Source organism: Neopelma chrysocephalum, unplaced genomic scaffold (genome assembly GCF_003984885.1).
Source record: "Neopelma chrysocephalum unplaced genomic scaffold, ASM398488v2 Primary Assembly neopelma1_23b, whole genome shotgun sequence".
Lineage (NCBI taxonomy): Eukaryota > Metazoa > Chordata > Aves > Passeriformes > Pipridae > Neopelma > Neopelma chrysocephalum.
The window spans coordinates 9472522-9500162 of NW_020897692.1; the positions used below are offsets into that span (position 1 = coordinate 9472522).

Here is a 27641-nt window from a genome sequence, read left to right on the forward strand (position 1 = left end):
AGTCGATTATCGTGCATTAATGTTTTGGCCTGCTTCATCTTTATTTGTTCCAAGACACCAGGAAAAAAGTATTTCAGATTTCAGTATCTGCAACGAGTCATTCCTGTCTTAATGTAACTTCAAAAATGAGATAGTCAAACAATATCAAATCTTCTAAAATGTTAACACACCACCCAATGCCCCAGCTCTGAGTAATTTCATATCACTCTGCAAGAGTCTACACTGGACCATTTGAGTGGTTTAAGGAGTACTGATGGCAAGCTAGTCAAAGGAGAGTTGCGTTTTGTTTTTAAGATACTTATACATCACTGGTGTTAAAAAAAGGCATCTTAAAAGATGTCAGTACTGAGTACTATTAACAATATACCTGGAGAGCATTTTATTCATCCCCATGATCCCATCGAATTCCATTTAAAACATCCACTAGAAGTCAAATAGAAGAGTGTAAGAAGCTAATTTTGTCCTCAAATGCAGCAGTCGGGGCTGCACATTCAGAAATAACTGGAAAGAAAAGGAAGTCCCAGCAGATTAGCTTCTTTGCTACTCACCAGGGACTTCCTGTAAAAAATGCAAATAGAATTGACTGATTTCAAATCAGTCCTGCCTTTGAAGACCTTTTGTAACCCTAGAATATTTAGGATTTTTCACAGATATACATCTACATAAGTCTACTAACTGTATTTCATAACATAATTAAGACAGTCTATCCAGCAGTCAAACTTTCTTGGTCCCACCATCCATTTTAAGCCTCGTTTTACAACTGGTGACACTTGTTATCTTCCATTTCTCTGATACTATGTGAGAGCACAGGTATAAAAGCAAGTAGTTAAGTAAATTTATAATCAGCTCTTTTAGAGCTCCTGGGTGAACACAAAAGAGTTCTAGTAATTTCTGATTAATTTTAATCATTTTGGTTTACTGACATCCTAGTCACAGTTCTCAAGCTTTAAAAAAAAGGTGTGCAATGGGCCCTATTCCTCTATAGGGATATCAGTAAAAGCACATTAGCTTTACAGCCGAATATAGAAATTTCAAACCTACTTCTCAGAAGCAGGCCTTCAGTTTCACAGACGCAGAGATGGTTCACCTCTCATTTTTGAGTTCCTGCACACTAACATGCCATGTCATTAAAAAGCTGCTTTTTCCAGACCTGTCCATGTTAAAATACATTATTTCATCCCCCTAACAGATGAAAAGTAACTATATGAAATGAAAAAGATTTCATATGCAAGTAGTTTACAACTTCTTAAGATGACTTTTACCTATTGCACGTAGAATAATACAATTTACAGAATTGAGCTATATTCCTGTCCTTTTCTTCCCCAAATCTGTATCCTACAAGAGCCAAGAACATTTGTGTGCCCAGACATTCACAGCAGGTTTCAAGGACCCAGCCATGCCTCTGGTACAGCTCAGCCAACTCTATGGCTGAGTGGCCAGGTCTCAGCCCCCAGTCAAGTCAATGTAAAGTCTCAAGTCAAGTGCAGTGAGTTGGGTCTGTTACAGGAGAAACATATATCCACACACAGTCACAAATCACTGTGCATACACTGCCTATGCCTTCAAAAGAATTTCAACATTTAGTTCCTTTGAATGAAAAAGTCATTCCAATTTTGATCACTTAGCAACTAATTACGTGGCATTCCCATCACTTTTTCCATAAATATTCCAGAAAGTCAAGCTATGGCAGTAAGATACAGGAGCGAGTAAAAAAAAAAACATACTGCAGAAATCTGTGAGCAACTGACAACAGGGTCAGAAAAGAGATTTGCATGCACTAAACTAAATTAGCTTCTTCCTATACTGCTGTTGCAAAATTCACTATCGCGTTCTACTCTGCAACAAAGGAGCTGACTTCTAATTCTAGACAGAAGTTTTAAAGGTCAAATGACAGATAAGTCTCTTATTCGGTTTCACGTGTTTACAGGAGTCTTAATTATGCTTCATTTGAGAAGAAAAAAAAAATCACACCAAAAAAATGTATCCTTCTGAAGCACCAGTCACCACAGTGTTGCCCATAGTAAAGGTCATCCGTTTTGCCCAGCAACTGATAAGAACAGGAGCTCTTCACAGTTTTATCATACATGCCATTGACATAACCAACACTTCTGAGGAGTAATTCAGGTAAACTGGAAATTAAGAACAACTTCCTTTTAAGTCTCTCCCAGTTACTAATTCCAAGGCAATCATACATTTGAAGAAATATGAATATTTGAACTAGCAGTTCTAGCTCAAAATGTTCTCAACAAGTCATTCTCTTGTTCAAGACGATGCATTTTTCTTCAAAGAGCTCATTAGATCACAACTACATTTTCACCTCCTCTCCCCCAAGATCTCCTTAGGAGAAAGCATATCTATTGCATTTCATTTAACCCTTACTCTCAAAGACCACAAACAATATCAGAATCAGGAAAACTGCTAAAGTACAAAGAAAAGGTTACCACAGACAGGGGGCAATCTCCTCAATTACCGACAAATTCTTACAATCTGCACAGTTACCACATTTCAGGTTTGGAAGGAAAACTTTCTAGTAAAACTTAGTAAATTCTAAAAGTTCACAACATGACTCTAACATTGAGAACTTACTCGTCAGGCTTACTGCCCTCTGAATGAGGGAAGACTCAAAAAAACTAACTTATAAACACCTCTGCCTTCCTAAAGCAAATAGTGAAGACTTGCAAAAGGGGAAACTAATTATCTAAGAGGAAAAAACCTCACTATGACAGTAGTGAAATGCTGGAACAAACTGCTGGAACAAACCTGAGAGGTTGCACAAGCTCCTGCCTTGGACATGTTCAAAACTCAGCTGGATAAAACACAGGCAACCTAAACTGACTCTAAGTTGAGTCCTGCTTTGGACCAGATAACTTTCTAGGTCTTTTCCTTTCAGCCTTTCATATTTTATGATTCAACGACAGCCCCAAGCAAAGCTACATGCTGACTACCCAAACTCTTTATGCCTGTACCTGTCCTGTTGATGGAAGCACTTAATGGCATTGATAAAATAGTACTGATTCAGCTCCACACTGTTAGAAAAACATTCAATAAGCAGCTCACATCTAAGTGGCAGATTTGCTCACCAGAATTTCTTTTTACTTTTCTCCTAAGGGAATCCTGAGGGAGAGGAGATGAAAGCGTAGTGGTGATCTAACGAGCTCTTGGAAGAAAAATGCATTGTTTTGAGTAAGACTATGACTTTTCGAGAATACTCTGAGCTAGAACTGCTAGTTCAAACATTCATGCAGGTTGCCCACACCACACTGAATTCCTCATCATCATCTGGCTCACATACCAGTTGTATCCTAAACAAAAAAAATGTGATGCCTAATTATACAAGGGATTGGAGTGTTCCTCCAGCTGTGACTAATAACATTCCTTGCTCAGCCACAAAAAAATTTTGCTGTGTGAGAAGCACACTTGCAGAAAAGCATAACTGACTACTAAGTGTGACATGAGAAGCTCTTCCAGATGACAGAAAGCTTACTTGCAAAAACACGCCCTAAAACTGACATCTGCCAAACACTTATATGTGGGTATAACCAAAGGACAATATATCAGCTTAATTTAAGAGGCTTAGGTCAGCTCCATGCATTTTCACACTATCTGCAACATCTCATGACAAAGAGATCCAACAGGAAACACAGAACAGTTACCAAAGCTAAGTATTACAACATGTTAATGAAAATTCTGCTGTAATAAGCTGGGCACACCATCTGGATGACAAATAAGGGAATAAGCAAAACTGTCAAATACACGTTATGCTCTCTCATGTTCCTCAGTATCAGCAGTGTAGAAGTACTTTATAGTAAATGGGAAAGCATGCTGGATCTACCTTGAATTGTAAAGCAACTATTCCCAACATAAGAGCGAGGATTTCATGCTGCTCAAGTACTCAGGAGCAAAGGGCTGAATGAGCAGTAATCTGCAGTAACGAAAACCATCTCACAAATCTCACTTGCAACCACTCCTGTCCCTTTATCATGCAAAGCATGAGCATGAGAAAAATCAATAAATTGATCTATATTTGGTGTTTTCATGTAAGTGTGAAAACTCCTTACCAGGTTTTGAGGATTTAATGTTTCTACAAATTAAAAAGAAAGGAGATCTTTTATAATAATGACTAGCATGTTAAGTCAGCCTGGTCACCAGAAGACAGTTCTGAAACAAGTTAGATGGCTCTGAATCAAGTTAAATTAAGATTACCCTGCTGTTCAAAGTGATGTCCGTTTGTATGTGGGTGATCACAGGACTAACCAATCATTTAATTCTACCTAAGGAATTGGAAAGGCATAAAGACAGACATCTAAAACAAGGTACATAAAATGTCCTCGCAGACCTGGTATTATTACAGACTGCAAAGACTAGTTATGCTCATCAATTCCATCTTGTGTCTTTAATACATAAAGTTTTAACCTCATCGATATGATATTATTAAAATATTATTTTTCTATGTTTCACTGCAAGTATTTTCTAAAGTGGAAAATTCCATTTTTATGAAGCTCAGCAGCACATACTTTTTTTGCCCAGCAATGTATCTTGAAATATCTTAAAAATGTGTTAGAATAGCTTTCTTAAGCCCTGCACTGAGTATGAAGTTCTATATTAAAAAGTATATTCTTTATCTTTCCCTCAAACAGGTCTACAACATATAAAAAGAAACTTAAGAAATATTAGTAAGTCCCGAACAAATAAAATATTGCTTTCACACCAGGCACAGTATCAGAACAATTAAAAAAAATTAAAAACAAAACTAAAATAAAAGTTATTTAGCTCTGACACAGACTGATTTATATCATTTTCCCACAGATAAAAACAGTGTAAAGAGACATATTACATTTTAGCAAGTTCTCAAATAACTTTTCCTTTTTTTCTAACTGTAAATCTTAAAAAAAGAATTGGCTGTTTAACATGAAAACGAACAAAATGTACTATTGTGTAATGAGTCTGGAACACATTCTCCAGATGTTACTGTTCAAAGGCATTTATATAAATCAGAACAAAATCCAGGTCCTGCCAAACTGCTCTGGAAGAACCAGGCAAGTAAGCTGCAGAATTCTCCACTTAAATCCATCCACAAAGAAACAAGGATAACCAAACCCCAGACTACTTGAGTTTTACTCAATCTATACAACTAGTCATTTTTAACTCTGAATAAAATGTTCCACTCTCAGCTTAAGTCCACCATGTCAAAAATTCTGAAGTACTTTCTTCTACCACATGCGGTGTGGTAGGAAGGAAGTGAAAGAAGCACTGTGCTTCTCCAACAAGCTTGCAGTCTGCTTCTGAAGCATCAGCATAACATTTTCTATCTTCCTGTTTATACAATAAACCCCTAACACCCATGCTACTTTAGGCTGAGTTTTTCCTCCTCCCTATAACAGCATATTATGTTCTAAGAAAAAGACCCCATAATTATTGATTTAAAAAAAACCACATAAAGCCCCAGAGTGTCTTCCCACCAGTTGAATTAATACTCAATAACTAGTAGCTTCTGGGAGGCAGAGCATAGTACCGTAATATACTGCATTACAGCCCATCCAAATTGTGTTCTTGTACTTCTTGCCTTTGCACTGTTCCTGTCTGGCACCACAAGAACAACCAGAACAACCCAGAATCTCCATTGACAGATCTCTGCTCCCTCACCAGTAGCATGCCGTGAAGTCTAGATAATAAACAATTTCCTGAAATCGCTAGCAAAAAATATTTACCATATAAACATTTTAAAGTATTGAATGGATTTTGGAGGCAAACTGCCAGAATTTTCTTAAAAAAACCCCTACGTTTTATATACCTCTATTAGCTCAGCTTCAAAAGATGCTCCTATTATTTCATGCTACTAAAAGCCATCAGTACATTAAGCAATTTTTGCAAGTATATCCAAACTTTAGCCAAGAAGCTTCACCAAATACTGTAACAACCTAGGGACAACTCTTATCTTCTCACCCATGTTTACCCTCATAGGCTTTTCACTTAAAGCAGAGAACTTGCCTTCAGGAGTTTTCTACAGCTCAAGCTCATAAAATAATATCATGTTCAAGTAAATACTTATCTTCAAAGAATGACTACCATTATTTTAGAAAGGCTGGTGTCCCTTGGGCATGGCTAAGCACAGCCATCTCCTGGCCAAATAAACAAAAACTCCTGAATTATTTTACTGGACTATAAACAAACGGTTCATTTACTGAGAATGAAGTGTTCCCTGAAAACTCACACAGATGTTTACAAGTCTACATAATAACAACCAGGGATTACAGTGGATCAGATATTGTAAATAAACACTATTGCAAGACAAACTAGCATCACCATGAAATGTAACAACAGAGAGCTGTAAGCAACCAGGTTTTACTCAGGAAGACACAGAGTAAAGTATCCAGTTTTGGATGGCTTATATCCTCCAGTTACAGCAGCCAGAGCTCAGAGAAAACTGATCAATAAGGAAAAGCTTCAAAACGTAAGAATAATCCTGCACTGGCACCATGTGTGCCAGAGAAAGCCAGAGAATCTCCACCACTGAAGGCTAAAAACAGCTTTTGCCAGCTGATCTGTCCCAAAACATACCCTGTTCTTCAGAGACCAAATTCTGTAAGGCAGGCAGAAAGGAAAGGAAAACAAAACAAATATGGAAGTGATAAATAAAATCATTTTTAAAGCATCCAGCTGATTGCTAATGTGGCTAAGTCATCCTGACATAAGGATGCTATTTTCTTGCTACAACTGTAATTGTGGTTTCATATGTAGTTCAGTCACTTGCTTTTTGATTTGTTTGAAATTTTCCACATGGGAAATTTTTGATTCAACTCCCCCATTCTCATGGGATTCAATACAAGTGTTATTTCTTCTTTTGATTTTCCTTTTTGTTCTGCGATTTTCCAGTTTGCAAGAAAATATCCTGGACAGACTGAACAGACAATAATTACTGTTTATAATTTGCTCCCCACCTATTTCACCCTTTTTTTTAAATAGGGTTTGAAAGAAAAAAATCCTACCAACTTTATCTACACTTCTAGCTGCATCAAAATAATAAAGTATAGGAAGGATTATTTATTAAACAATCCTATATGCTTGAAAATATTTAGGGAAAAAAGATATTTAAATTTCAAGTTACATGTGCGTTCTTATTGCACGCTTTCTGCTCCACGAAAGGGAATTTATTTTAGCTATGAAAAATAAGTAAGGAGGAAAAAAAAATTGAAACTGCATATTCCTCATTTACTACTGTCTGCATGTATTAATGTCTCTAGCCATGTATGTAACTCCAAATTACCTGAAAGGAAATAATCTGAGATTGATTTTGTTTTGTACAGGAGTGACACACAGTTGTTCCTACTGAGTTCCATTTTATCAAGTGTCCCCCCAGAAAAAAAAACAATTAGTGACTGCAAAACAGTAGATTAGAAAGGACTTGGGGACTAAATCAGGCCACAAACTGACAGTCAACACTGCATTGCTAATAAAGGCAGCAAACATCACTCTAGAACATATCAGCAATGTTACACAGAAACCTTATGAAAAGCATTTTGTTCTAATTGACTCTGTATGAGGGCACCATAAGCTTTTGTGGGCAGTACATCTCTGTGTGCACTGGCAAACAAAAAGAGGGGAACAGCAATAACAGAGACCAAACAGAACACCTGAAAGAAACCGGAATGAACAAAAATAAAAGCCATGAGTGAAATACCCTCCAATCAGTGACAGCACATTAATTCAGAAAGGAAGAAACCTATCTTCCTCTTGTTCACTCTGCTATCACACAGAGGATCCCAAACTGTGACAAATGAATTGTGAGCAAAAGACAAATTCATTCCAAAATATTTCAAAAGAACAACTGCTGACAAAACCATTTTTGCTGTATTTCCACAAAGATCAGCTTTGGTATTTCAGTCAGCCATCTGTGGAGTAAGTTCAGAACTCCTGAGGGACAGCACTAAGGCCAAGTCTCTTCTATCCTGGGCAAACACTCACTTGTGATGGGATACACCAAAGTGCCACTCTCCAGGAACTGACATAGTCATTGAAATAAAAATTCTCATTCAAAGTATTCACATTCTACCTGCATTTGCAAATAGTTGTAAGTGAACAGAAATACCATTATTCAAGAATTCCCTCCTGAAAAGTAAAAAACTCATTTACACTACTCTAAGTCCAAAAATAATTTTCAACAGCTCAAAAACTTAGAATTTTTAGACTCAGTAAGTGACTCAGTAAGTCATCTATAAAAGTGAACATACAAACACAAAAAAAATCAGCCTCCTCCAAAGCACTGCTGTAGGGAAAGACCTGTCAAGCCCACCTTTTTTCTGTTGGATTCCCAGGGTTCTGAGAAAAGATTGACTCCATTCCACATTCTCAGAATACTGAGCTTTGAAATAGTCACAAAGCTCTTGACCCTTACCCTCACTAAGGACAGTCTTTTGACATGGCAGTAAGTGCACACTAGAGACTCCCTTCAAGTGCAGGCCAAAATGGCATGAAAGACAAATTGCTACAGAGGCTAATGACTACATAGAGGCACTTTTAGATAAGGAAGCCCTCAAGCTGAAGGTGTTTGGAGGACAGCAGAGGGAACATTCAAGGAAAGTATTATATATGTACTTCGTTTCCACTTTTATACAATCTTAAGACTTTCATTTTTTGGCCACAGTAGAATAACAGATCTCTTTTTTTTGGAGTTACCCCAAAAAAACCTGCCCTGGCATTCTTCTAAGTGGCATATCTTGTCAATCACTATTTCAGTTTTCTTGTTTCTCAGTCTTCATTTCGGTCCACTTTCTCCATTTTTACCTTATCCTCTGTTTTTCCCTCCCATTTCTTTACTTCCTATCATCTTATTCCTACCTCTGATCTCCTCTCTATTTCTGTCATGTGGATGATACTGATCTTTACATGCTGCAACTTTATTTCACGGTTCAGACAGAGCAATGGGACATATGTATTCCCAATCCAAGATCGTTTCAAATCCATTTGCAGAACTTAAAGACAAATGTACAGTTATTTCATTTGTATAGTATTTCCCCTGAAAGATGGAAATAATAATGTACTTATCTTTAAGAAAATAAAATTCAAAAAATGTTTGCACACATTATCTAGGCTATAAAAATACAGAAGGCAGATAACATCACATTGCTTTAAAGACAGGACACATCTCCACACAGCAGGACTATGAAACAGCACATATTCCTTATTTCAATAAAGATACTCCAGAGGTTAGAGGATGTAACCTCTGCAAAATGGTGACAACCAAAAACCTGTCAGAGAGTGGTGGGAAAGTAGATAAGAAATATAACATTAATATGCCCTCCACTGCACGTGACCAGAGAGAAGCAACAAAGGAAAAAAAAACTGTACAATACTTATTTCCCTTCCCTTATCTGAAAGGAATACTCTACATAAATATTTCAGGAAGTCTACTCATTTTCAGGATGGAGGATTATACCGTAAAAGATTTCTAAGTATTCAGTTCGATGCCAGAAAACTGGAATCGTGTGTTTCAGATCTTGACATAAGATGTATAGGAACAAACATAGCATCCTAAGTCACAGCTATCATGGAAAAGAAACTTCCTTCTGCCTTCTTTACATATGATTCCTTAATTAAACATTTTCAAACAAAATTCTCGGTAGCATGTTAAAAATTCATCTGATCAAAAGGTTGGATTTATTTCCTTACAAAGTGAATGAGCTTGACTTCTTTCACTTAATAGTATAGGCCTCTAGCTGTGTTTATACTACCGCATTACACTGCGCGCAGGTTTGATGGCTCTTCTGGAAAAAAAAAATGCAGCTTTTATATTTAATGACAGATTTATTCCAAAAGAATTATTTTTTCTCTTTTCTGTCTCTCCAGAGAGACTTCAGTAACATTCTGGATAGCAGCCAACATCTGCATAATACTACTACTGAGTATTAGTATACTAAATTCTCCCTACTATAATCTTAGGTGACATTTAGACCTTGACCTCTATAAAAGTGCTTAAAAAGAAACTATTAATTTGTATCAAAATAACTACTTACAGGCATAGACTGCCACCTAGTGATTTTGATCACCTACAAGGAAAAAGAAACTAAACAAACGAAAAATCAGCTTCTCTCTTTCAGAATAGGAGAAAAAAAGCATTCATTCCTTCATATTTTACATCAACATATAAAAACAACCTCATATTATATTACTTGTATCATCTATTATTATGTTGATAATAAGTGCAGGAGGAGAATGGAGAAAAAAAAGAGTCAGTAAGTGTATGTAAACTTCTTCTTGCAGGTAAGATCCATGAGGTTCTTTTTTCGTCAATTCCATCTGAAACTCCTCCTTATTTTACAAGGACTAGCCTTTGCATAAAACAAGCGTTCCACCTAGAACTTATTTAATCTCTAAGACAACACTGATAGACAGACACACCCCTCAAAATGTTGGATTCCCTTAATTTTTGCACTTTTAGTCTTTCTTGGTTCTCCTCAGCACTGTAACTATATTTTCAGTACATCCTCTACTTCATCTTTGCCATTCCCTCTTCATTCACGGCCTATTTTCTACAGAATTTCACTACTAGTGAAGAAAGAACCCAAGTTACCTGTGTCATCTTACCTGCTTTACAAAGTTAAATTATCATTTTGTAAATGAGCCCCAAATTCACTTTATCTTCAGACTTCTCTTTCTGTCCAAACTTGTATTTCAGATATTGTCTTCGTTTGCTTATCGGCACCTCAGCAGCAGCATAAAGAACATTTATTTTTCCTGTGTTTTGGGTTTGCATGGCCAGGTTTTGATAGCACCACACCAAATGGATAACCAAAGAAGAAACTCAATTGGAAGAGCAGTGAAGGATTTGGAAAAGTCCTTTAGATTTGCCAACCAGGTGTCAGAACTAGGTGGTTACATTCTATCCATCAAGAACTGTGAATGTAACACTTACATGCTTGTGCAACAATATAGGATCTTAAAGTCTTTTCCTTCCCCCACCATCATTGGAAGTCACTGAAACTCAGTTGTAGGAGACTGTCCCACAGAAATTGATGAACCAAGTTTCTTCCAAAACGAACATAATACATGAATTAATTTAAATCACAAATCACACCAAAAAAAATTAAAATTTTAAAAAATTTTAAAAGTTCCTGCAAGTTTTAAAGGAATCTCCTATTTAAAGCTTATTTAGAAAAAATAAGTTTTTAAGAAAAAATTCCTGCAATTAATTATTTTTCCTCTTCCACTGAACTCACCTCCACAGTCTGAAATATTAGATACTTAGGTACCATCTTATTTTTCATATACTTTTGTAAACCTCTTTTTTCTAGACAGTGTAAAGGCTACTTCTAAGACTCTTTGAGATAAGGTTGTAGCATTTCTCTGAATGCTTTCCCATAAGTCTCCCAAATAAGTAAACCAATCACATTCTAGATAAAGGACAAGCCTAGCTATATAATTTCTCTATTGGCTTTCCAGGCCATGCTAGGGGAAAAACTATTTAACAAAGGAGAAAAACTATTTAACAAAGAGTTTCAATCCATTTTAATGTCATTTCTTCATAGTTCTTAACAGATAGGATGAAAAAACATCACCATATATTGTTGCTAAGCTGTAACTGATTACAGTAATAGGGCCACAATATTGAACATCCAGTCCAACAGCAGTTCAAAAAAATGAAGTTACATTGATAAAGGTAGTTGAAGAAATAGAAGACTCCTGAAATTACATCAGCAAGTTTCAAAAGCTTGAAAAGCTTACAGAAATGGTAACACATTCACAGCTTTTTCTATTTCCAAGAACAACAGAAAGGAAAACAGAAGTATATTTACAAGGCTTCTCTCCTATGTCTTCTTCTCCTAAAAAACACAGAGGGGTAAAAAAGAGCAGAGATGTTAAATGAAACTGATGTGAGATTTATAAGTTAACTTACCATATTTGTCTCGCAAGCCAACTGTACATCTGAAGACTCCACCAAAGGCCACATCTTCACCAAACACTACTGAAAATAAGGACAGCAGAGGAGGGTAATATTACTCTAATGTATCTTAATTTTAATGAACATGTTTCAAAAGTTTTTATATGAGACACTAACATGAGTAACACCTTACATTTCATTTCACTACAAGATTTATCTAGACCTAAGCATTTCTCATGCACTATAACAAATGAAGAACCAACAGAATTCATGAAACTGATTCAGTTAGGCTTTCATTAAACCACCTAGTTATTTTTCTGAAATATCCTATAATATCGCAATACCTAAAACTAAATGAATAAAATTCCAAGAAGCAATTACATTCAGTCGCTATAGAGTCACTGAAGTTAGGCCTTCTGCTTCAAATGATAACCATTTGCATTCTTCATCCACAGATTTTGGTAAATACAGTGTTTTGAAAACCATCAAATTGAAGTTGTCTTCGAAATACCAATCCAACATGAAATTTCCAACCTTCTCCAAACCTCCTTGCCAGATCCCTGAAGAGTGACTTCAAAGGAACTCCTCTACAGAAAATATGAATATCTAATAACTAGGACAAATCTCAGTATTCAACACTACTATCTTTGCAGTCAGTAAAGTTTTATCACTAAAAGTATTTGCCTTTAAAACTTTGCTTGGTACCAGCTAATCTGGGGGGGTTTCCATTGAATTTATGGAATGATGATATCTAATTGTTCTTAAAACAGTTTTGTTATTTATTTCACAGAAATAAGTATTTCCTATTTCAATTTTTAAGCGTGTAAGATGTACAGCAGTACCACCAATAGCATCTTGCATGAACTGGGGTCAGTTCTGATAATTCCCAAATTCCTCAATACTCTCCATCTTCTAAAAGACACAAAATAATAAGTTAACCTTCTTGTTTAAATTAAATAAAATAAATTTCTGAATGGAAGCACTAAAAGGGATTAACACAATTCTGACAGTCACATCAATGACCACTTAAAGAAAAATAACTTTAATAATGATGTAAAATGAATGCAGTCATGGAGTAGATGATTGAAGTATGTCCCCAGATTATTTCTCTAACTAATTTTTAAGAATAATTCTGGGGGGATTTTATGTACTTAAAATCTTTGTAAGGCCTTTCTGTTACCACATGGCTACTCACTTTTCAGCCAGTTGGCATATAAAAAAAATAAAATCCCATTTAATGCTGGTATCCGCAAACTTGTGCGGCTTTACTCATTTCATTCAGCCACCAAAACATATTTTCCTGGACAGATTCTAATTTTCCTGGACAGATTCTAATTCTCATCAACACAAGTATGAGAATTTCCACTACTTAAACAACAGTTGCTCAATTCCCATACAACTAAAAGCATATGAAGGACATGTTTTGTATTGCAAGAAGTCCTAATTAATTCAGTAAGTGCAGTGATAGTGACTGCTCACTGGACTGTAAAGTCTGGACTGTAGAACTCCAACATGGTCTTGCAAAGAGCTTTACAAAGATCCAGCTCTGCAAAGCTGAGCAGCAAGACTGGAACCTTAGAGTAACTGGTTCTCCAAAGGCTGAAGATTATATATGACTCTAGGTTCCTGCTGGGCTAACATTCTACTTACTTTTATACGGCTGATTATACAGAAATGGTACTAAAATCTGTTCTTGGCACTAATTAACCCTCAGTTGTCTAAGTTTAATATAATCAAGGTGAAAATAACACAGCTGTAGATTGAGAGAGAATGTATACAGGCATAGTACTGGACAGACAACATGAAATTTATCCCAACAGATTAGACGACCAGTCAGACTTTAGGTTGAGCAGTGCTTCAAGCAGTGCCAAAAGGAGTTACTAAAATACTAAAAAGAAAAACTAAAATTACACAAGATGGTGCAGCTTTTGCAGCTGTTTCCATGACATAAAACATCTTTTTCAGATATCTGGCAATCATCGTGCCTTTGTTAGGACAACAGAAGCAAAAGACCTCCTCTTATGTATACAAATTAAAAGTGGAATAAATAGTTTTATATAAGAGTTTAGAATAAGCCTTTTAAATCCAACTATAATGAACCATAATCTTCAAAGTTATAGGGTATCCAGACCACAAAAAGCCTTGCAAATCTTACATTGCCTATGCATAATGATGAACTGAAATCAGTAAAGTTTTTAATTAATTTTGGAGGGTGGGGAAGAAGGGAATGGAGAATGGACAGAGCAAGGAATATACAGGCTCCAAAAATATATCAGTTTTAGAGAACAGAAAGTTTAAGAAATTTAAAAGTAATATTTACATTTCTAAAACTCCTTCTACTGGTGGGACTCAAGTTGCCCCTAAGTACAGTTCACATCAGTAATACCAGAAGTATGTTAAATAATGTATCTTTCTGTCCTGGCTTTCAAGCAAAATACACAGACCTAATAACAGAAGACACAACTGCATCTCAGATCACACAGTCCATTAGTAATCTGTTAAAGCAACACATTTTTAAGATTTTTTTTTTGAGATCAAAATCTAGAAATAACTTATTAGAAAACTTTAAAGGCCATAAGAAATGCATTAAATATTGCACACAAATAGGCAAACCAAAACACAGTTTATACAAAGCAAAATACACTAACAAGTATAGGATACCTGCAGTTGGATCTTTGGCTAAAGCATTGTCCAAGGCACTTGTTATGGATTGGAAGAGGTTCATCTTCTGAGTTTGCCCTGTGGGAAAGTGATTGTTTAGCAATTTAATTTGGTTCAAAACACAAAGTACACTAGAAAACACTGGTGCAAACATGACTAAAATCTTTAGTTAACCATCAAAAACTCCCTGCTAGGAGTACGCAAGATTCATTTCCCAAATAAACTTAAATTATGGGATAGAAGAGATTGAGTATGGTATACTTTGCAATCCCAAGGACTATAATTCTACTACACTGCATACAACCATTTTTTTAAAAAATTATGCTCTTAGCTAGAGAAAATGCAGCTTTGCAATGTTCAGTCAAACACCAGGAACAATAACTAATACAACAGTTTTTTCAAAGGAAGAAACTTTTCAAAGTATTATTGTTCTGAGGACTGGGATCCTTTCTGTTAAGATTCATCAGATCTCATTAAGCTTATTTCATCATGCTTTAGATACATTTTTTAAAGCACCAGCCTTTCCTGTTTACAGACATGCATCATTATCAAGTTTTTTAGACCACTGGCTTGCTCTCTGCACTGCAGTTAGAAAGTGTCAGAAGCATCAAATCCATACTTCAAAGAAAGACAACTTGGTAATGAAATAAGCAAATGCATTAGACTGCTGTATTAAAATCTTTGAATTTTAACTGAAAGAAATTGAAAGAAAACCTTCAAACCAAGAAAGGCTACTGGAGTGCCTTTCTTCATTCCAGCACTGCAGGGAAAAACAAATGGGCCTGAAAGCAAAGATGGACCAAAAAATAGGCCAGTCCCCACTACTGTGACCAACTCATATTCTCCAAGCAAATAATATAATGCCTTAGAAGAAACTGAGCGAATAAGAAATCGCATGGCTGACATTTGGTAACTCTTTAACCAGCAAGGCCTCTAAGTCATGACCAGAAGCCACAGCCCAGGAGAATGCTATCTATCAACACACACAGCATGTAAAGAATAAAAAAAAAAAAAAAAAAATGCTTTGGTGAAGATTCCAAATGTAACAGGTGTTAGAATTCAGAAAGGAGAACTACATACTGTTTCCAGTAGCTACAGTACCTCTCACCAAATATTCAGCTTCCCTTTCTCCTAAATTGTTAATTAACATTAGTATTTTTTGTTAAAAGACTCATGTCATGCCAAACCACAGCTGAGTAGCTGCATTCCTACACATTCCTGTGCTTGGTAACTTCACTTCACAGAATCACAGAATATGCTTAGTTGGAAGGGACCCACAAGGATCATCAAGTCCAAGTCTCGGCCCTGCACAGGACCATCCCCAAGAGTCACATCATGTGCCTGAAAGCATTGTCCAAATGCTTCTTGAACTCGTTACACTTTACATGGCCCTTTAAGAGGAAAATGTAAAAAAAAAATTGTTATGGAAACTGTCGAAATTATATGAAAGCTACAAATAAACAAAATTTACAAATTCAAGGGTAGGAAAGCTGGGGAACAGCAGCTGTTTCTCCCTTTCCCAAGTCATCCACATCAGTGTTTAGGTCACCTTTTCTACAAGATACATTCCTTCCAGTATTTGATATAAATAAATGCTTATTATTTAAGCAACTGTCAGGAGCTTCTCACACAGACAGTTCTGACTTTCTTCTTCTGCTTATAAAACAGGCTTTCATATCAGCCCTTGCAGGGAAGGGGGAACTAATTGTGCCCTTCAGATTTGAACTGTGAAGTTGGAAAAGCATTATCTCAGCAATATCAGGTTCAGTATTGGCAAAATTTTGTTTCACTTTCACTACTTTTTACAGAATTTCAGAATGTATTTTAACTCACAGGGAACTAGTTTTCTCTTAGTAAATGGCAGCAACTGGCCTGCCCCACTAGAGCTTTTTCACCATGATCTCAAGCAGTGACCTGCAGCAGACAAGCTTTCCACTGTGACACCTTGGAGACCTGTACCTCCTCATCACTAATAGAAAAAACTGAGAAAACTCTCAACCACCTCTGTTAGTCGTGATCAAGCTGCAACACCAAGATGTCCAACTGAGTAACACCTTCCTAGAGGACAGTGACATACATATGAGAGAAACAGCTACTCTGCAGCAGCCAGGTTGCTTCCAGGTGAACATGGCACTGGTCATTTGCAGGGATGCATCTTAAAAGTTAAGTCAAAACAGCAACTTTCATCACCCTGTTCATTTTCAAGTGATCCGTGTTTACTCTCAACCATGTGACCACAGGGATGACCTCGAACTTTTCATCGGACAGCAGCCTTTATTCAGCGCAGGTTTATTATCACAGTCATGACCTAAGCAGGCAATACAAAGCTCGGGGAGGATATCAGTGAGTAGGTTACTGCCAGATGCGCTACCGCTGGGAGAGGGGCCAGGGAAGGCCTCGCAGGGCTGAGCAGACGAGGGGCCGGCCTGGCGCAGCTCTGGCACTGACCGCCCGAAACATTTCACCACCCGAGCCACCAGCGGCCCCGCCAGCGGCCCCCGGGGGCCTTCCCATCCACAGCCCAGGATTTCCGCGGAAAACCCGAGGGCTGGAAGCGCCGAGGTCACGGCGGGGTCACACGGCCTAAGGGGGCGGAGGCGGGGAGCCCACACCCTTTTCTCTATCTCGCTCTCTCTCTCCCTCCCTCCCTTCGCTCCATCGCGGCCGGGCGGAGGCGTCCCCCAAGGAGGCGGCGGGGCGGACCCGGCGGCAGAGCGAGGTTGAGGGCGGCCCGTGGGATGGACCCCGGCCCAGTCCCGCTCTCACCGTACTCGCTGGGTGCCGGGTCCGGCTGGAAAGCGAAGTGAGCGGCGGCCCGGCGAGGCGCGCCCGGCAGCGGGGACAGGCGGCCCCAGAGCCTCGCGGGGAGCGCCCCGCGCAGCGCCCACCCCGCCGCCGCCATCCCAGCGCCGCTCTCCGGGGCCGCCGCCACCGCCGCGCGTTCTAAAGAGGCGGGGTCCCGGACCGGCCTCCCGATTGGCCACGGCGGGCGGGGGACGGACCAATCAGAGGCTGTCTAGCGGTGGGTGGAGGGGGGGGGGGGGGGGGAGGCACGGGGGTTTTACTGCGCATGCGCGGCGCAGGCGGGGAGCGTGCGTGTCACCGCCCTTTTGGTGCTGCCGCTGCCGCGGTTGAAACCCAAGGGTTCGCCTCTCCCCTTAAACGCTATTCTTTCGTTTCGCTGGCGTTGTCGCGTCGCCATCCCAGAATCGAGAAATCGTAGAATGGTTTGAGTTGGGAGGGACCTTAAAGATCAAGTAGTTCCAACCCTCTTGCCGTGGGCAGGGACACCTTGAGTTAGACCAGGTTGCTCAGAGCCCCATCCAGCCTGGTCCTAACACTGCCAGGGATGGGGCATCTACAGCTTCTCTGGGCAACCTGTTTCAGTGCCTCACCGCCGTCACAGTAAAGAATTTTTTCCTGATATCTAATCTAGTACTACTCTCAGTTTGAACCCATTCTGTCTTTTCCTGTCGCTGCATACTCCTGTAAATAGGCTCTCTATTTCTCTTCTAGGCTCCCTTCACAAATATTTGAAATCCTCAAATTCTACCCCAGCAGGTGGCCCGGAAGGAGAAAAAGAATTCATAGACCTGCAGATATTACTTATTCCATTCTGTCTCTTAGAACTTCCCTCAACTGCACATCCAACCTGGCTCTCTGTCTTATTTTTAATTTTGTCCAAGGACTTATTTTCCTAACACTCTTGCTAATACCTTCATTACATTTTCTTAGTGAAATTATTTATTTTATTGACATTATGGTCTTTCATATGTACATATTTTCCTTGACAGCATCCAAAATGACCATCTCACATTTCTTCTCCAGATGCTCCCATCATCCAGGTGAATCTTCTTGCTCTATTTCTACAGCCTTTCTTCCTCCTTATATCCATCATGGACATTCATATCTAATATGAAATATGTATTACTATCACAATTAGATATTCTTTTTTTTCTATCTGAGTCCCAAGACATTACTGAATATCTCTATATCCCTGTAATGACCACAGGACCACTTCAGCGAAGACTATTGTTTCATTATGTATTTTGTGAAAAAATATTTTTTTTTGTATTTAGAATTTCTTAATCATTGAGATTTGTGCAAAATGAAGGGCTTAATCCTGCTGCTAAATGAGTAGACCATTCACTTGCAGTTTAACATGCCCTTTATCCTTAGAGACTGCTGAGAAAGTACTCAAGATCATGAGATCAAACGAGTTCTAACATATACTAGTATATCCCCATAAACAAAAATACAATTTAAGTTTCTAAAGGGGGGGGGGAATTCTAATAAGCAATAGAAAAGCAATCTTTGCAATGAAAGAGGAGTATAAATGTCAAATATTGAGGTTGCTTCCAGCTTCACTGGAAGGCAAAACATAGATCTATAAAAAGTTTAATACCTAGCAAACATCATAATCATCAAATGATATATAACCATTTATTTGTATGGCTAATAGTGGAAGAGATCACAAATATCCAAATTTACTGTTTGAAATATTGTGCTTCTTTCAGAAAGCAGTGTATTTGAGGAGGAGTTTAGCTCTATTGCACATCGCTGTGGCCAGATCTGCAAAATTTACAAATGGAGAATAATAGTATAAAAAGTAATTACATGTAGGTCTGTAATCTATTACTAATACGTCAGTTGTTGGATCTGTGAATTGCTAAGACCACACTATAAACTCTAAGATATATTCGGTTGATGTACAGTTATTATTTGCTATGCTGTGTTATTTATAAAATAACAATGACCTGGTCAAATATTCCAGGAGATGCTTCGGTTTTCAGTACAGGCAGATAAAGGATATTCCTTCATGTCTTATTGAAGTGACTGTTGTCTCCTACACCTGGTGATATATGGAACTTGAAAAGGAAAAGAATGGTCACGTGGCCCAGTATCTTACAGAGGAAGTTACAGCATTTATGATGGAAGGATGGACAGAAGTAAGATGTGTTCACCTGCTAGTCAGACCTAGGTGAAAGAGAAGAAAGTATCTGGAGATACTAACACCTAAATTATTTTTGCCTTTTGAGTACAAAAGATGGTTTGTCTGCATGGCCTTGGGCATTTGCACTGGTACTAAAAAGGGAAATGGGCAAAGAGGTTTATCCAAATGTACTTTGGCTGACCAATATGTTAGCAAAGATAAGTCCTAGCATTCATGTCTTTCCAGTTCTAATGGGGTAATAATTATATCCATGTTGTTACTGATATATGTTATGATATTCAAGCAACTTTAATTACATTTTGAAGTCAGCTTTCTCATTTGGAAGTTGTTCAATCGCTTGGGGTCACTTCTGTTAAATCTATACACCAGACATTTAAGAGCTGAAATCAGCTACATTCCCCATCTGTGTATTAGTCATTGTGCACACTGAGTGTTGTTGACAACCATTAAAAACTCTAGCAGTGATTACTATTAGTTCTGAATAATCATGCAGAGCAATTAATGAGGATCTGATGATGATCACAGATCGCACTGACATGGACCAGATTATGCCCATGTTTATGCCAGCATCAATCAGATGTAACTCCTTTGAAGTCCATGTTTTTGCCTCTGATTGACGTGGATCTAATTGTGAGCAAACTGCATGTATTGGATTCTGACATAAACATATGGCTTCATGTCTACTATTCTGTTCCAAAATCTCTCAAAATTTTTACATAGCTTGCAGCTGAACCTTAAATTTGTCACATTTCCCAGTGGATGTTGCTTTATTTAAATTACATTTCTGTAGATGAGGAAGCATCCAGGTGATTTATGTTGCATTCCTTCAAGCATAGTTGTTTTTCTGTCAATTCTGCCTGGCATGCTATAGTGTTGCTGTAAGTTTTCCTCACTGCTCTGTGGTTCATTAAAAGAATTTTGTAGCATGTTTCCACCCCAACAGTCGATTAGCTGATTCACCCTTTCTTATAGGAGCTGCTAGTAAGCACTCTTGTCATGCTAACCCTATGTTTTGGCACTACAGCTGTTTTCTTGCTTTGTTTGCTGTCCTCTGTCTTACTTCTACACTAATTATCCACTTCATCCTTCTTTTTCTGTAGTTTACTGGTACTTTGGAGCTGCTTTCTCCAATCTCTACTTCCTCAGACAAATGGGTTACTTTGCTGGTTAGGGACAGTCATCTCTTTCTTGGATACATGAAAAGAAGAAGTTGTTACATTTGACCTGGCTGGCTTTATTGTCAGTCCTGTACGGATTAGACCTGTGAACAGAAAGGGTTGTCTTACCCCTAAGAACAAGTAAGACAAACTGCACAAGAGCACAGCAGTAATGGTTTTGATCAATGGAACTTAGAAGTAAATGGTTTCATCTTAGGTTTTATAAATGCCAGGGAACCTTTTGCAGTTTAGCAGAGAAATTATTTTACACTTTCATATAAAAGCAGACCAGAGGCACTGGTCCAGCCAAGCTGTAGTCTAGCAGAGAGCAGGAAAAAAAAGGAAAAGAAGCTTTAATGGAGTAGTTTTGTACTCATTTGCATGCCAGGCCAGAAATCATCCAGTTACTTCTGACATATGACCCACCTCTGTGGTAAGAGAGTGCATCCCACTCAGTCTAGAATAGTAACTGTGGCTTTTATCCCCAGTTGCTTTTTAGATTTTTAGACACTGCACCAGAATGATCGCACTCAAGTTGAAGACAGTCCTATTTTAAAATTACATGAGAAATTCATAAAATTAAGTGAATCAAGGCTAGAAACAGTAGTGTCTATCCACAGAGGTGTTATTCAGCTTTTTTAATAAGACATTTCAGTGTTTCATAATTACGGGAAGAGAATCCTATTCTCCGCTATTTAATTCAATCAGTTTTAATTGCCTTGAAACCACGGAGCATATTTAACTGTATTTTCTACTGTGACTCAATCTAGAAATACCTCTCCAGGGAAATGATTTCTAATAGTTGACAGCTCATAATTCTAATGCAAAAAAAGTCATAATAAAGTCCAGTTTGCACAAGGAATAAGGTTCACATTTCTGTTCTGGGGATAGTTAAATATAGGAACAATTTACCTGAGAGCATTCTGGATTCTCATTGCTTGCATTCTTCAAATAATAACTAGATTTCTTTGTAGGAGATGTACTGGAGCTCAAACAAAAGTTGCGATCTTGATAGCAAAACTACTGGGTGAAGTCATACTAAAATAATCTTATTAATACCTTGCAGTTCTAAAGTATCTGTTGTTGTTCAGTAACAAACAAGAATTCCTATTTGACCAATCAGGAAAGTACACCAATAAATCTTAATCAGATTCAGAAACAAGTGGAGTGATGGATTCTTCATATATATTGTTCAAAAAGCAAATATACAGAAGTCCTGTATTCAAGATTTTTAGGATACAACATATCCACTCCTCAGATCATACATAAAATATGCTGGGATATCTCCCTGATATTTTGATAATATACTACAGAACAGTGGTCAATTTTGGTGTCTGCTTATAGTATAGCCATGTTCAGTGAAATTAAAAACGTGGTTGATCAACTTGTGCCGGGACCTACTGAGCCAAAACCTTGCTGCTTCCCCATAGCCATTCATTCCCCTAAAGGACAGTGTAGTTCCCATGTCTTTTTAAATGAGCTACCTGTTTCAGCCTCTATGGGTAAGCATAATTCTATGTTTTTCTGCTATGATTTTTATTAGATCACTATCTGCTTATTTTATTGACTGATAGAATCAGCTCTGATTTAAATTATAATAACCCATAAAGCTATCACATACACAGTTAGAAATGTGTTACAAAAGGAGATAGAAAGCAAAATGCACTGTCCATGAATTATCTTTTGTCAGAAGATATGGTTTTATTCAGTTCAGGTGGCTTTAAGTAACAGTCATGTGATCTAAAGAAGTCACCTTTGGATCCCATGAGTTCCCAACAGATTTCCACAGTGTTCTGCCTGCTGCTGGCAGGTGCTGCTCTAGAGATAAACACGTACCAAGCAACGTTTGACACGTTCCAGTCAGTGTATGAGATTCTGTTCTCCTTGCCACAAGCTGACCTTGAGCTGCTGATAGGAGTGGGAGCTGTGATTATTTACAAAAGTAACAAATCTCACCCTATAATGTTAATAGTAATTTCTGTAAATTAAACATACAGAATTTGTACTCCACCAGCGAGTGAACAAGTGAAAGTCCTATTTCTGCTGTACAATTGTAAAGTATGCCATTAACTATGGAGACATCAATTCCTTTGCTTCACCTGTCCATTTGTTGAACTAGTATCCATAGCCAGAGAAGCAGTATTGCACAAGTCAGTGCAGTATCCAGACCCACATTTCATTGCTGTCAAACGTGAGAAGATTGAAGACAACTGTATTCAGGGTGTGAATATTCAAAGCCACCCAAAAATAGATCATACTCTAGGGACACCTGTGCTACTAATTTTATAAAAGCAAAAACCCCCATACTCAGGCTGTCAGTTCACTTAAATTTAATCCAAATGGCAGGGGGTTTTCCTTCTACGTAACTTTTCTTTTAATTTGACCATCTGTGCAGTTAGAGGATGTTCTAGGTATTTTTTCGTAAGCTAATTTAAAAAGGTTTCAGGTCATATTCAGATTCTAATGCTGCTCTCAGTGTGGCACTGGTGTCTGCACCAAGGCAATCACCCACCTGCAGCCACCTTTAAATAAAGCAGCTGGTTGTGCTATTTATTATTACTTCTCTTTTCCTTCACCCAATCAATTTTCTTCATCCAATCAGTTTTCTTCATCCCAGCAAAAAATGTCTAGGTGCATTTTAATTTTAACATAAAAAGAGTGTATCTTTCTATATTCTCTTTTGACTAAAGATTTTCATCACCACAGAGTACCTGCAAATTCTTTGGGTCACCAGTAAAAGCAGGAATGCTTAATACTCATGCAATTCATATGGCTCTGGGGAAATCCAAGACTCAGTCAACATTTCTATGCCTCATTCAGAAAAACAACTAGGTTGTGGCAATGCTGTACATTGATATCTTGTAATTTTCATATAAAAGATTGTTTCAAATAAGTATATGACAAACTTCTGCCTAAGTTTAATTTAGATGAATGGAATATCTTGTAACAGATTTTCAGTGGCACCCATAGGCAGCACAGGCATTTAATATAGAAATACAGCTTCACCAGGATTTAGACTAAATTAGGCAGCCTGGATCTTACAAAAAGCCAGTAACAGTAATTCGCATTTTTATCTCTAACCTTCATCTTTATCCATATTTAAATAAATATATCAAAGCCTATTAGAAATAGCATAAATTGTGTATTGTCTTACTGATTCGTAATTTTTCATGTATACCATTAGGTGGCAGGGAACAATAAAGATTTATTTGATGAAATACATATTTTGAAATACAGATCTATCAGATTGTTCTCTCCACCCTTTTTGAATCAGATTTCCTACTGTGAACTGTCAAGAGCTTTGTTTAGTTAATTATTAAATGACTTACCAACAGGGCTCATAGCTTTCATCAAAACTGCTTCAGATTTCACTTCTGTGAAATGAGAAAAAAAAAAACAAGGCATATTCATGTCACTGGGAGTTCTTTAAAAATTAAATATCACCACAGTTGTATCACTACTTCTAACTTTTAATTCTGCTACTGGTCAGGCTAAATCTGACTGCTGAAATTAGCCCCTAGGTTAGTCCAATTCAGTGGGCATTCGTGGAAGGCAAGAAAGTTTACTATTCTTTTGGGAGCCTTGGTTCTAAACTACTTGTAAGGGCTAGGCTTTTGTCTAGGTCCAGCTATAAATAGAGACTTTTTACATAGCATGGATACAAGAAGATTGAACTGACAAGGGTTAGATACCCAGTCTGACAGACAGATGGGTGCATGTAAAAAGATAGGGAATTTATACTGCCAGCAACTTTTGTTTCTCTAAATCTCGGTGGTTGCTGGTATTAGAACTGCAGTGGATGTTACTGGTGAAAGGGTTGGTGGCAAGAATCACAGGGCAAGACTTGTCTGCTTAATAACTCACTGTATGATTGATGTATGGGAAGTTAATTGCACTACTAGTGACTCTGTAGGAGATAAGGAAATCCATGCTCAGCATTTCCCAGAGACATGGAATTAAGTCCCTTGCAAGAGTAGCCCCTAAGAGATTTATTCGTATTCCCTCAAACTTTTCTAGTGTTGTCGGTAGGAACAGGGCCATATTGTCACATGTGTTTAAATGGAAAGTTCCAGAGCAGATTTTTCCATATGTTTATGCAATAAACTCATACCAAAGAAAGAAGTAACAATTCCAGAAAATATTATACAGCTGCAGTCTGCCATTCCCACTTGTTAAATTAACACTTGAAAGGAGGAAAAGCACAGGAGGGACATTTTCTTTGTTTGTTATTAATTAGTCTGATATGCAGAGAAATTCAACTCAATGCAGTTTAATGTGACTTTGTGAGTGACAGTAGAGAGACTGAAATTCATTATTCATGGAAAAATATGTGGTAGCAACTCACAAAACACTTACATTGTGTGTCTTTTGTGCCAGGCAATTACCTCTGGAAGCAAGGAGCCCTTTGTTCCCCCAGTTCAATCCTGGCATTGCCTGAGAACACTGACAGAAAGTACACACGTTGTAAACCCAGTATTTATGAAGTCTACGTGTCTGCTTGAATTAGAATTCAGTATTGTAGTCTTTGAGTTTTAGTCATTGTGTTGTATCCACACAGTTCAGACATAGGCAATCTTGTGGGAAACTGTGTATGTGAACGTGAATCTTCTATGGTTAAAAATGCCAAACAATAATGATGGTACTGCAAGATGACTTAAGCAACAGAGTCTGTTAACTTGGATTGCAGAAAATCAGATTCCTTTCAAATATACTCATAGTCCCATGGCCACCATGGCTGTCAGTATAAAAGGTAGGTCGTGTTGAACAGCGATTTGTTTCCTTCACAAATAATAGATACAGATTTTAGAAAGCTGTCAAACAAGATTGAATCTAATTCAGCGTGCTGTCAGCCTTAGCATCTGACAGCAGTCTTGGTACTCCAAATGGATTAGTCCAGCAGTCAATCTACAGATCACCCTGTTTCTACCCTGTTTCTACCATTTAACTGTATAGATCATGGATCTCCCAGGAAAGATGCAACATAGACCTGGAGATCATGGGAGAGGGGCTGCAGTGTGTTAGAAGGTTGAGCTTGAATCCCGTGTGGAACCAAACAAGCACTGTGAGCCGCTCAAAAGTAAAAAATTGCTGTCTTTGACTGGCTTGATGAGAAACGGGAGTCACTAAACAAGTGTTTTTCTCAGAGAGGATTGTGTTCAGTGGAGCTGTAAAGGCTCTCTGCTGTGAACAGGTAGGTGCCATGCAGTGCCATGCAATGCAAGCTGTGTGCACAGTACAATTTGCCCCTGGAGTCCTCAGCACACTGTGAGCCCTGGAGTGGATTGCACATGCAATGATCTTTGCTTGCACACACTAATGCTGCTGCTGTGCTTTCACAGTGCCTAACAGTACAGTGGTTAATGCTGTTGGTTCGATCTGGGGCAGAGGTGATTTATTTATCTTTGTGGGAAAGGAAGAAACAACCGTAAAGATGAAGTTGATCACTTATTGTGCCTTATATTTTTAAAACCACAGGTAAGTATCATGAAGTATTTGGATCTTCAGAAAGGAAAGATCTTGCCAGTCTGCATAATTCAAATGTGAGTTACCACATGCCTGAAGCTAGGAAACACTATTTATCTGTTAGCAGTCTGTTTTCCTTATGTTCTTCACAGTTTTATCAGAAATGTCAAGAGCTGTGTACTCATCTGAGCCCATATCCTGAAGATTTCCATTTGTACCTTTGGTCCTTTCATTGTTTTACAATCAGATGTGAAAGTCTGCCCCAGAAGAAGATACACACATTCTGAGATATTGTCATATTTTAAGAATGCAAGGACCTAAACAAGATTCAGTCTTACTGGATCCCCCTTAGAATTTACAGTTGTTTGCAAGAGTGGACGCAAACAATTTTTCGATTTCTCCTGAACTGTGTCCACGAGGACAAAGTTCAGCACCCTTTGCAGGATTTTATGTCTTCCATCTAATTTCTGAGGTGGATGTAATAAAGACAAGAACTCAAAAAATTGTCTGCCTCAGCACAAAAAGAAAAAAAATTATTTCTATTCTGCATCATCTCCTTTTTACAAAAAGCATCAAACAGTTTGGTTTTGTTTTTCTTGACATGTCTATGTAATAAACTGTAAATTTGTACTCTCCAATGCTTTCTTTTGAGGATCCCTCAGTAACTTAAATATATTTCAGAATGCAAAGAAGGGATAATACTTCACTGTAAAATAAGAGGAAAACCCTTGGTCTGAACCAACTCAGATTAATGAATGAAAACAGTTTCCTTTGAAAGGGAGATCTCAAGCGGGACAGTAGAAGCAGGTGAGTTGGAAAAGTCTAAACATTCAGGAGATCAGCAGAACAAAGTGTATTTCCTAGGCATATGATGAATTTGTGAAGACTCGTGCTCTCTAACGTTACTCTATCTTCTCTGCTAGGCTTCTCACATCACCCAGAAGTGAGATTAGTGGAAAGGAAGAAGTATGCTTTCTTAGTACACTTTCCCTAGCATGCTGAGAAGATGATAACAAAAGTAGGATGAGATAGAAAACAGGAGTGGTTTTGCTCTGGTCTGCAAGATTTACATTGCAGTAGAAGAATGCCTAGGGTTGTTTTCCTTCAAATGTGCCAAGAGGTGGTACAAGACCTACTGATGGTTTCATATGTATTGTTAAAGCTACTGCCTACGACTGCACACATTCAGCTTCTTGTGAAAGACTGTTACAGGCAAGACCAAAGGAAAAATTACTCTTGCAAGCAATGCTCTACTTGCCCAAAACAAACAACAGCTAGGGTGGCTTGTGTAGCAATTTGTAGGAGGAGGTCTGAGAATTTTCATCTTTTCTTTAAGGCTGGAATTTAGCAAACTAACCTGAAGAGTAAGAGAGAAAGAAGGATGCAGCTGCAGAACAAAATAAAAAGACTAACTGATAAAGAAGAATAATTTGAGAAATGAATTGTGAATTTTCGCTAATGGAAAGTGATGTGAAAAAGTAGGCAGATGATGGAATGGCAAAAGAGAAAATTAGGGAAGCTAGTTGCAACA

The 27641-nt window shown here is 38.0% G+C and overlaps 1 protein-coding gene across 7 annotated transcripts in view; it reads right to left on the reverse strand.

The window, feature by feature from the left end:
• The window catches only part of BCKDHB (branched chain keto acid dehydrogenase E1 subunit beta), a 148318-nt gene extending 130898 nt beyond the window's left edge, over positions 1–17420 (reverse strand). For 5 of the 7 annotated variants that reach the window (XM_027696628.1, XM_027696653.1, XM_027696639.1 and 2 more), the window contains exons 1-3: positions 17303–17402; positions 14537–14614; positions 11891–11959 (exon numbers count right to left, since the gene is read on the reverse strand). In XM_027696628.1, coding sequence (XP_027552429.1) covers positions 11891–11959; positions 14537–14600 — 133 coding nt within the window. In that variant the 5' untranslated portion in view covers positions 14601–14614; positions 17303–17402. Of the gene's footprint in view, positions 1–11890; positions 11960–14536; positions 14615–17302 lie in introns of all 7 variants that reach the window. The other 2 variants (XM_027696675.1, XM_027696646.1) reach the window with 2 other exon arrangements.
• Between the last annotated feature and the right edge of the window lie 10221 nt (positions 17421–27641).